General features: G+C 41.2%; 1 protein-coding gene across 2 annotated transcripts in view; it reads right to left on the bottom strand.

Moving 5' to 3' along the window:
- The window catches only part of adamtsl5 (ADAMTS like 5), a 39,582-nt gene extending 27,883 nt beyond the window's left edge, over window positions 1-11,699 (bottom strand). Inside the window, exon 1 of one of the 2 annotated variants that reach the window (XM_079667193.1) lies at window positions 11,602-11,699. In XM_079667193.1, coding sequence (XP_079523319.1) covers window positions 11,602-11,609 — 8 coding nt within the window. In that variant the 5' untranslated portion in view covers window positions 11,610-11,699. Of the gene's footprint in view, window positions 1-6,950; window positions 7,643-11,601 lie in introns of those variants that run through there. The other variant, XM_079667192.1, reaches the window with a different exon arrangement.
- Window positions 11,700-12,302: the final 603 nt, after the last annotated feature.

The raw sequence follows: 12,302 nt of genomic DNA, 5'->3' as shown, positions 1-12,302 counted from the left end.
CACACACACACACACACACACACACACACACACACACACACACACACACACACACACACACACACACACACACACACACACACACACACACACACACACACACACACACACACATACACACACACACACACCTCAATATACCATAATACAAATTACAATAAATCACATTTATTCGTGAGAAAAAATGTGTGTGAATTGAAAAGAAAGGATAAGAATTATTTAATGCTGATTTTTAAAAATGTTTCTTTAAACAATTTGGCTATCTTTCTAAATGAACTGCTCCAAAGTCATGCATTAATTGCCAATCAATCCAATTAATTTTTATACATTGTGTATTTATATTTTTATTTTATAAAGATTTTCTGGGGCATCAAAAAATTACCAATTGAGCTATACGACAGCACATCCATTCTCTATTTTGATGCAGATTATGATTCTCTTTTATTTTTTTAATGTAATTTAGACGTATAAGACTGGCAACTTTGGTCAATACTATTAAAAACTATGGTTGTGGTATAACCAAAGTCCAACATGAAGATCCGCACTAAAATTCCCTTAATTGACACTTGTACAAAGTGCGATAAGTGTTTGTTGCCACTCAGCCTCAGAGAAGGAGGTACAAAATAAATCTCCCCACCCTCATTGATAATTCATCTAACGACTGAACTCACAAACCTTTGCTTGAACACACCCTGACAGACAGGTAGCTCTGACCTTCCCACCCTCCATAAATAAACAACAGCTCCACAATGTTATCAAGCAATTAGATGGAGGCTATTAGTGTGCACAGGTTGAGAGTGCATTGCAGGTGAGAATGTGTCCTTTGACCTGGTTTGAATCGAGTCAACACAGGAGACACCTGACTGAGGATCTCTGCTCCTTCAGTTTCTTTGTGTGGGATCTAAGTGCTTCTGTATGGTGCCCTTTGCTTTTTACGATTGTCTGCACACCCACTAAGTTTGTAAAAGCAATACGTCTTCCAACCAGGGGCCGGTCTTAACCTTTGACCCCCCTGGAGATTTAGCTGTGACCCGCCCAGTGTTTGGGCGAGCCTGGTGGAGGGTCTGAGGGTTATATGGAGCACGCTGCATGAATGAATTGACACAACCCTTAACAGATGTTCAGGGAGGAGGCTCTGTGGTCAGCTCTGGTTTGACTATGAATGAGGCGCCAACAATCGGACCCTCAGTGGCCTCGGTCAGCACGCATTGACAAAATGAGACTCTTTGAACACAAGTGGAGGGTCTTTGTGTCTCAGCAGATGTTTTGCTTGAAGAGACATTGTGAACCATTTAAGCAAAAATAAATCAAATAGTTTACCAGTGTTTATGTGGACTTATAAAAGTGAATCCTCTTTTTACATGATTTTTCTTTCTGAAAATGTCCAGCAAGTTTTGGTAACATTTTCTACGAAGTGGAGAATGTACGTGGAACAGATTACTACAGATTTTTAACCAACATTTAGCTGATTGACAAATGAGCCAAAGTTTGGTTGAAGTAGTCATGGCGTCGTCACATGACAAATAAGTAAACGTTTAAGTAAAAATAAATAACTATGGAAGAGGAAAGTGTTCCCTAACCCTAACCCTAGTGACAATTAATTCAATGTTCACGTTAAAATAAGAGGTCTTACTTTTAGTACAGAAGTTAAGTATGAATAAATTCTGGTTACATACGAGACACAAGCAATAGTCTCATAGGAAAAAGTCTCATGTACTGGACCCTCCCATCCACCCCATCCACCCCATCCTACTCCCACTCGGACTCCTCTTTCAGTTCGGTGGATTACAAACATGAAAATGGGTTTTGTCCTATATATTTCAATTACAATGTAATTACCTTTCCTAGGTATGCCTTTAGCTACAAACAGTATATGATAACAGCTTGGGACCAAACACCCCAAGTGTTCCAGTAAATGACTAAACAATAGACAGACAGTCTTTTTGTTAGTTTTGTTGTTGCCCAAAAGTCTAGACTCAGTCTCTTGCTCAACTTTGGTCCCTTCCCTTCACTGCGCTTCGCTGCACTTAACTCGCTCCTTCCATGACAGGGAGAACAAATTTGGTACACCGTCATACCTCAGGGATTATGGGATTATCTTTTCACAGCCACTTTGACTGAGGCAGAGCCTTTCAGGTCATCTACAGTCATGGTAGCAGCATGGGAAACATGCAGAGATGCACGCAAGCAATATTGTGACCAAAATGACAGAAAAACATAATGAACAATAAGCATAAATGCCAAAATCTTGAACTATAAAGAGCAAATGTATCACTTCCAGCAGGCGCATGTCAACAATGAAGCCTGATGTAAATCTGATAAATGAACTCCTCGTCAACCTCTTTGCCCAGACATTATAATAAGCATAAGTTCTCCATCTTTTTGATAATTATAGTCAAAGAAACACTAATGAACCAGTGGCAGAAGTCCCAGATCTGGATCACCACAAAATCGGAATCAATTGTTCCTTGGAGCAAAGCCGACTTGTCTATCAAGTTTCACGGGAATTCTTAACAGGGTTTGAAATCATCCTGCTGACAGAAATTAAAACACACTAACGGTGGAAAACTACAACTCTAATCCTGCTTGGAAGCAAACCATGGAGATGGAACAGGCTTTTCATCAAGTTCAATCAGAGAGACAGAAACACAGAGCAGTAAACTCTTATCTGACTGAACCTTGAAACCGTCTGACTTCCTTATTTTCTCTGACATAAAGCATGGCAAGGTGTACAGAGCTTGGTTAAAAGAAACCATGAAGCAGTATTTAGCTGAGCAGAATGATCTAGTGGGACACAACATGAGGAGAATACTTCAAAATGTTATTAAAATATATCTCTTTGCTTTGGTATAAGAGCGTTAGGGTAACAAGAGTTTATGTGGCTTTGTTTACAAATGTATGTCTGGATTGTTGACTATATTCTTTCTGTGGTGTGAACACACTAAGGTAAATCTAGTGCACCTGTTGATTTAAAGGGATCCAGGACCCTTAATCTGAAGCAGCTAAATGAAATTCAGCCAAGCTCCAATCCAATTTCTGAGTTTGAATACATTCCGGATACATCAGAAATCTTGAATTGTTTCCTTTGTGTAGCTGGGGCAGTACTCTTAACCAGTATGTAGGTAAATTAGAGTAATCTTTGTGTAAGACACAAATAACCTTAAAGTACAATGTTGTTCCCAAAATGACAAAACTGCACAATATTTCAACAACAAGCACACCTTAAAGAAAATAGTGTAATCCAGCACTTTTGCTTTTTATTAGACAACTATAAGTGGCCGACAATTAGGGCACTTGGACAAGCACAAGCTTAAGCCTGGACTTGAAATCTGATAAAAGTTTCAGCAGTTACAATCAGTTTGCTTTCAAATTCATGCTAATTTCGGATGAATTCAGAAAATATGCAAAAAAGTTTTTTGGAGAAGAAACAATGAGGTATTTAGTAATTGTCCATGTGGCTGATGGAAATTGTAGTACTTAGAGCAACACAATACCAAGTGACTGAACCTTATGACCCGGTTCAATCTGTGACAGTACATCTGTAGAAAATTGTCTTTTCAGTACAAAAATGTACCACCTGAAAAAAATCTGAAAGCTGGGGTAACCTTTTGGCATGTTTGATATAAAAATCCAATTAGTTTACGAAAAGTCACTTGGAATATATACTGCAGGGTTTCCCACACATATACTATACTTGGGCGGGCCAAGTAAATTTCACGACCCATTTAGGTTTTTTTTGGTTCTTTTTTATTCTTCCGTGACCTCGACGCCATCTGCGATCGATTAACTTGTGGACAATGATCCCTCGCTCTACGCCTCCTGTACCCAGTCCCGGACCGGCCATCGGGAGGACCGGGGGGTTTGCCTCACACAGGGTGACTGGCTGTCCACATGATGTGGCCTGCCGACATGGCCACTGTCATACAGATCATGAATCAAAGCCCTTAATTCGTCTCTGTGTGTCATTCAAGCTCGGGTTAACCTGAGCTCAGGTGAGGTAAAGGACTCTCTGAGTGTTTAGATAGTTAACTTAGTCTAAGTTCTCAGTGGGTCTCAAACGGTTTGGTCACCATTTCTGCAAACACATATTTCCATTTGAGAGGGTAGTGATTATTAAAATATGCATGAATAAATAAATAAAAAGTTAACTAGGTGAAAAAATGTAAGATACACTTTTAAAACTTGTTGAGAGCTAAAACTAGTCTTTGCTGCTGCCTCAAAGAGGAGCAGGGGGGAGAGGAGGGAGAGGAGGGAGAGGAGGGCTGGTTCAGGAGCCCAGACACACTCACAACTATAAATGAATCAAAAATAAATAAATAAACAAGTTTCAGTGTTTTTTTCATATTGGAAATGGTATGTTATTGGTTATGGCCATGATTTTATGATTACTGAAATGTATACAGTTCTGTTCCCATATATCTAGTCTCTTATTTTCCCATCAAAATGCACCAGATTGATGCATTTAACTCCAAAATTTAAAAACAAATCTTACCAGGGGGGCATGCCTCCGGACCCCCCTAGAGGATTTGAGGTCCACCCCCACTTAAAATCACATTGATAGGTAAAAATAGTAACCCGTGTCCATATGTTTATTAGTGGGTAGTAGATTTAAACTACAGTATAGGGCTATCACTCTGGGCCCTGCCTGTACCTGTTCGCCCAGCCATCGCGTGAAGGATCTGCTAACAAGCGACCAACAGAAAGCTTAATGTTAATGTAGTTGCAGGTCAAAATGATGCCGAAGTAACAACATACCATGAATTAATGCTTTGACAAGTCTGCAGACAAAACGGCAGGCGAAAAACCTTTTAAAATGCGTGTTTTCTGAATGGAGATCCGATCGATCAGGCTCAGCTAACGCTGCATATGCTCCGTCCACACTCGCAACAACGGCCTACAGATATAAATAAACCAGCGAATGTATTCACCATGACACAGAAAGTCTGTGGTTTGTACTTGTTTAACTTGTGTCTAGTTTCTGAACAGACATGAGGAGCTGTGAGTTCTGAGTGCTAACAGCTAACGGCTGATGTTTGGTTTTGTGGTTCGCATTGAACATGACGTCACGGCAGTTTTACACAGCGTTGCTCCGCCCGCCGAACAGCCGATCGCCCTGCCTACACTGTGTTACTATAGTAACTACCCCAGTTACTAAACTGTAATGGAAACGCAGCTTAAAGTGAGCCCGGCCTACCAAGGCCAAACTAAGATGTGCTAAGCCGTGCTAGGTCCTCGTTTTGAAGCTATTTACTCAGTGTTCCATGGTAAACTGATTAAATCAGCTCAGGGGCTGATGGGCTCTTCCTAAATAGACGTTCCTCCAAAGTTTTATCAGAGACAGAAATGCCAAATCTTTCTCTTGCCATGCTGACAGACAGCGTACATATGTATTCCAACACATGCAGCTGCAGCCCATGAAAAGGAATATCATTACATTACATTACATTTAGCTGACGCTTTTATCCAAAGCGACTTACAATAGAAAACAGAATCATATAAGTACATCAGGTTTCATAGAGCCAAACATTTCAAGTGCTACTCAACTGGCTTTAGATAAGCCAGTCCTTTATTAGTATATAAGTGCTTTGTTAGCAGTTCTTTGTTAGTAATTATATCGCTCGAAGTGGAGTCGAAAGAGATAAGTTTTCAGTCTGCACCGGAAGATGTGCAAGCTATCTGCTGTCCTGATTTCAATGGGGAGCTCATTCCACCATTTTGGAGCCAGGATAGAAAACCCACGTGTTTTTGCTGATGGGAACTTGAGTCCCCCTCGCAGTGCGGGTGCAGTGAGCTGTTTGGCCGATGCAGAGCGGAGTGCACGTGCTGGGGTGTACAGTAATATCACACTTTTACATCTTAGGTGTAGAGTGCAGGAATGTCAGCTTGTATTGTTTCTGTTAAGAGGAGTAGGCCTAATCCACAAGATAGAGGTAAACACATGGTCAGGGGGAATTTAGGGTTTTAACATATTTTTTAAAACTTCCGTTTAAGTACAGATCCAGACCTTCTGCAGTCCCCCCATGTTGTGTTTTGTAGCAGGGATGGGATTAGATCAAATATGAGCAGGCTATTTATAGCTGGTGACATTTGGGAGATAAAGGTAGTGGGAGCAGGATGGGTGGAATGTAGAGCCAGGAGTCGTAATATCACAGATACTGTATGGCAGGAAGATTACCTCACCCGCTGGCAGGAAGCAGCACACAGCAGAATGGATATGACTTCTGCCCCCAGAGAAACCTTCACACACCACAGGCCACCAGAGGATTATCTAAACTGCTCCAAGTCAAGTTTGGAGTCAAATAATGCATATAGGGCTGTCTTCAACCAAATACATTATCTGTCAACAAACTCTCACACAATGTTATCAATTTAAGGATTGCTTGATTAATTCGGAGACTGGTAAAACTGAGTTTCTCCACAAAGAATGAAGCAAAAGGAACCATTTAAATCTTGTGGTAATCAAAGCTCTTCTTGGAAGTGATTTGAAACAAAACAGAACGACTTAACGACCAAAACAACCAATTAGTTGATAATCAAGAGGGGCAGCCCAATATGACATGTTACAAATGTCACTCTAACTTTTTACAACCGACCACAGGCCTGCATTTCTTTAGATTAAATTAACTATAAAACAAACTGCTTCCAATCTGGAAAAAAACTCATCTGTCCCTGGAATGTATCACCTCCAATCCTGCACTGCACTACAACAAAATGTCCAAGGCTTTGCAGCTCCTTGCAAGAAAAAAACTCAAAGTAAATATTTAAAGCCACCACATATTTCCCCCCTAAAATGCAACTCACAGTACAAACAGTAAAAAAGGAAAAACCAACGTGTCTCTGGAATTTATCACCTCCCATCAAAGCTGAACTCCTCTCTTATAAATCACCCTCACTCACATATCATGCGATCCTTTGTGCAGGCAGCCAACAACTAGCCTACAGTGTCTTACCTCTTCAATAGTGAGGACATATTAGATCCGTTTGGAGTGGTTTAAGGTCTGTGACATTCGTTGTCAGGTTCAGTTTTGATGCCACATCATGGTGTGAAACGTCGCGGCTCAGATGCGCTGTGCATCCCAGCTGCAGGCTGCGACTCACGGAGTTCAGAAGCAACACCATCCATATCCCACTGTCTCCGGGAGGTTATTACGCTTTTGCTTTTTTTTTCAAAGAGAAACTTTAAAATAACTTTGTTTCTTCAGCTGCAAAGCTTGTCCATCCAAACAGCTGTTAGTTTCCAAAACACATCAGATCAGTTTTGTCTTTCGGGACACGCAGAAAATAAGTATTGCGCATCTTCTGCTGAAGGTGCACTTACGTTTTCTCTGGCACTAAGTTCCTGTTTCTTCTTTAAGAAAGTTTTAATTCACATGGGTACTGCACGTTATTCCATTAATTGTGTCCTTGGAGAATGTGTCGCCTTTACGCCCCAGCAGGTGATCTCAGTTTTGCCCAGTCCTGCACCGGACTACTTTCTCCGCAGTTAGCTCCAGCGGCTGCTTCTTCCTCTTAGTCCAACCAGGTCCAATGTGTGGCGGAAAAAGCCAGATAAAGAGCGCAGAGAGAAAACAGAAGTGCTCCACCAGTCCACCGTCACTGGCTGTGTGAGCGAAGTGCTTTTGTGTGTGTGTGTGTGTGTGTGTGTGTGTGTGTGTCACTCTCTCTCTCTCTCTCTCTCTCTCTCTCTCTCTCTCTCTCTCTCTCTCTCTCTCTCTCTCTCTCTCTCTCTCTCTCTCTCTCTCTCTCTCTCTCTCTCTCTCTCTCTCTCTCTCTCTCTCTCTCTCTCTCTCTCTCTCTCCACCTGAGCATTGCATTATTGCAGTGAACACGCCCCTCTCCTCCAATCACAGCCCAGCAGCTACTCCAAAGTTAAAGGTGACACAACGTCAACATCATGAAAGTGAAGAGATTGAAGTTTAAATTCTGATTTTTTTGCTCAGGACAAAATAACAACAACTTTTGGTCAGATTTCAAATAATTTTTCTCATGTGGCCCTAATCCTCTTCCTTAGTATAGAATGGTAAATCCATTAATAAACGAAATATCTCCCTTATTCGGGATTCAAAATGGTGTGTTGCCCTTCACAGTCTGCGTATCTTAGTTGAATTGAACACAGGTCTAAACGTTGATGTATCACCTATTTGAATATAGTATGATACCATGTCATCATATTCCTATAGCGTTACAACTGAACAGCTGCTCAGAACTGTGCCTCCATGGCTGGATTAACGAGAGATGCTGACATTTTTCTGTTCACAACTGTGACTTAAAGGTCTCCTATTATACTATTTTTAGGCATATATTATAGGTCACAGATATATAAAAAAACCCGGAAGTGTTTTAGCATTTTACCACTACCGGTTCCCTCGTCTCAGAGTCAATGGCCCTGTCTCAGGCGGTCTCAGGCCCTGTCTAAGGTCGACTATTTTCATTTCCTTGCTCCTCGGTCTCACCGGAAGTTGATTTGTCTGCGCCATCTTCAGTACCGTCCCATGGCTCTTATTTCTGCCGGAGGACCGATGATCGAGGAGCGAGGAGCGATAATCGAGGAACCACCAGTCCATCCTACGATGAAATCCTCAGATACCCGCCCCCTTACTGTGAAATCGCTCACTGATTGGACGATGCAGTGCATGCACTGATCTCATGCTTCTTGTTCTTGACATGAGAGCAGTACCCCAGCGGAGTGAAGAAAATAAATGAAACTCACGAGTCATTCCTCAGTTTAAACAGTGTTTTTTTTCAATTCATGTATCATTTAGTTACAAATATGTGATATATCTGAACAACAAAGTGGTCAAAAATCATTTTATTCATTTATTGGAAACATTTTCATGATCGCTTTTTTCGTTTTATATTTTCATTTACTGTCATTTCCATTCAGTAAGTCATTAAGTGCTATTAAAATGTTAATGTGCTACATATCCACACAAAGAAAACAAAGTGTGCAATCCAATGAATGTTAATCTAACTGGGTTTTGATAGATAATATATATCTTTTTCTTCTCTCAATTATTTTATTTCTATTGTGCACTCTAATCAATATTAATCAAACTATTGTTCGTTTATAGCCTACATTTTAAGAATGGCATTTATCTTTTTTGAGAATGAGTTCTTATTTTATTTTATTTATTGGGGTCTACAACAGATGATACACATGTTTGTGTCAGTAAATGTGTGGCAGGGGTGTTTGTGAAAATAACGGGGACAGAGCTGCTGTCAGACGAACAGCTGTGCGGCGTCATCACAAACGGACGTCGCTTCACGTGACGCTCCGGAGGAAAGGACGTCCCATTGCTCTTAAAACTCATTTCCCTGCTTCTCGTGGTTCCCTTGCGTCCCTCCATGCTTCCCTGGAGGGAGGGAATAAACACAGGGAAACGACGCAAGTGAGGGAAGCAAGGATTTAATTTAACCGACCTGAGGCGGGATTTCTCCATAGGATTTTGGAAAATAGATTGAAATAAGGTCTGTGGTTGACACAAATTTAAGAGACGGATCACGTTTTATCAGCAGTGGTGATTTTTGAAGAGTTTACTTGTCTGAAAAACGATGGTTGTAAACAAGTGGCTAAATAGGACTAGAGAATTTTTCAAGAGCCGCGTTCACACCGGAGTACTTTTCCCACTTTAGTTCCGATATAGTTCCGAAATGTCGCGTTCACACAAAAAGAGCCGGAACTAAAATTAGTTCATGAGAACCTTTTTACCCCCTTTGCCGTCCCTGCTAGAGAGCAGGGACTCTCATGCGGCTCTCTTGTGAGAAAATAGCTATATTTCTGAATTGGCTGGGCGGATTGCAAACCACACCCCGTAAATCTCAAAAAAAGTGTTGTGAAGCCACCATTTTATTATCCTCGCATTAGCATTATTAGCATTAGCATTAGCCCAGCGCAGAAACGCAGAGAGACTAATTTATGGCAACACAAAATAAAACATGGGAGCGGTGGAGATGAGGAGGTGTCGGCGTTCTGGCGATTTACTCGGAAGGCTTCAGTAGAAGCTGCTGGGAGTCCCAGCAGCTTCTACTGAAGCCAGTCCCCAACAACCGGGGACTTCCGGCCGGGGATTTTGGGCGGCAGTATACGCCGTGAAGTTGTTTGCGGCCTGCCAGTAAACCCAAAGCAGAAGAAGAACAAGTGACGTCAGCGGCTTCATTTGCCTAATCCACCCCCAGGGACTTATTCCGGTGTGAACGCGATCTGTAATCAGAACTAAAGAGTTCTGATGAACTAAGTTCTCATGAACCTTTGTGGGAAAAGTACTGCGGTGTGAAAGCGCCTAAGGACGTTGTACGTCATTATGCCAAACACGTAAACACTCCTGCTAAGTTTATTTGCCCCTGTTCGAGTACCTGCCTCGTGCAAACTGTTAAAACAAAAGCTTCAACTTGTAAAATTTGGAATCTGTATTTTTGAATATCGATCTTAAGTTGGCGTGACATTGAAGTTGTGCGACTCTGCTGTAGTTCATTTATAGCATAACGTTAGCATTTTGCTTCTGGCGATTACATTTATTTTGTGACCTTTAAATCACGTAAGCAAAGTAGCCTACCTATTTCAGGTTAAGCAATGATCTTTTTTCGCAACCAAACCAATAGTTATTTTTCTTTTAATATACAACATTAACCTTTAAAATTGCAACAGTAATCTGTGAGGAAATGCATTATCTTTGAAACATAATTGAGGATGCAGTTTAGTTGTATAGGAATGTCATTTTGTAGGACCGTGAGTCCAAATACTTAACTGTGACCTAAGTTTTGGTCTCCTATCACATAATAATAGTGTATACCTACAGCAACTAGTGCCTATACACGTGTGTTAGGGCTTTTACAGCTTCAGTGAAGGTTCTGTGTGTGACTTTGAAGTTTCACACTTCTCAGGCTTTTTGTCACTTTATCTTTATGTCTTCTGCTCTGCTCCCCACATCCCGTCACACTCTCCTCACCTCCTACACAGTGACAGCTTTAAATAGATACACCTCATCTACATGTCAGGACACCTTTCTATGTTAATCACTCCATACCAGCCTTCCTTTTTACAAAAGAGCGTCTTCAATTTCCTCTTTTTGGTAACTCTACCCATCATGCATCACTTTTGTTTTGAGCTTTACGTTTGAAATAGCACGTCCCCTTTTAGCAGGTTTTGTTCAACAGTCCAAGCAAAGCTTGATGTATGAAGCAGGAGCAGGTCATCTCCAGTTTCCTACATGGCTCCTACCGCAGTATTATGGGTAACTCGGCAGGGATGAGGCAACCACATGGCCTTTCTGTGAACTCAGACCACCACCTCCACCTAGTCCTGTCACAAAGGCGGAGATTAATCTCAGCCATGCTACACTTCAACACGCAACCTTGAACTATCACCTGGAGCTGTGCAGACATAACAGAGGGAGCAGGTAAACATTTCATTCTGTACCCAGAGCTACGGGGATGTCAGCAGTTACTCTGTGATCTCCACTGTCAGTATCCGTTACTTCTCGGCTTGCTTTGGACAACATGGGGTGATGTCGCCAGGTTAAATATTATGCAGTATCAGATTACTCACCAGTTCACAGGATTTGATGTTGCAATCATCTGAAGCCAAAGGAAGGATTTACTCACCAACACATGAAGACTTGCAGACAACATGAGCCTGCAGCGCTATAAATCTACATCAGACAGGCAGCATCACTCAGCAGAGTGTGGTTCGAGGATGTTTGTCACTCCGGTTGTCCAGTGGTCTTGTCTCCTTAAAAACACATTTGTTTGGGATAATTATAAGGTTACAGAGAGGACTAGATTGATTACGTTTTTGCAGCTTGACGTGAAGGTAAATGTGTTCATATTAAACCATATTTTTAACAAAGAAGATGGTGTAATTTATCTTGAAACAAAAAACATTGTCTCAGCCCTGTGGCGTTCCAAGCCCATTAGTTCACACTGACTGAACACATAAATCTATCACTTATACATGTTTTCACAAAAAAATCCCTGATCACTGTAGGTTTATCAAACGAACTCAATAAAATTATGTATTTTTTGGGGACTTTTTTTTAAATGGCGGTCTTTCAGTTCTGTATAGCGAGTATTTAAGGCAACAGGTCTGTACATATGTTTTAATGGTTTTAAAGAAGATTTAGCCAAGTATTTCTCTAGTGTGATTCTACCCTGGCTGCACGGATTTTAAATATTTAACCTGTTCAATATCTGTATACACTCAGATATCCTGTTGTGAGTGGGAAACTCTGAGGACAGCCCAACACACTGTCGGGATCAGACGCTGAGGCAAAAATGAGCAACAATCTCAAGAGGTTTTACTGCAA

The sequence above is a fragment of the Notothenia rossii genome, assembly GCF_949606895.1.
Source record: "Notothenia rossii genome assembly, chromosome: 2".
Lineage (NCBI taxonomy): Eukaryota > Metazoa > Chordata > Actinopteri > Perciformes > Nototheniidae > Notothenia > Notothenia rossii.
This window is presented reverse-complemented; position numbering and strand designations above follow the sequence as displayed.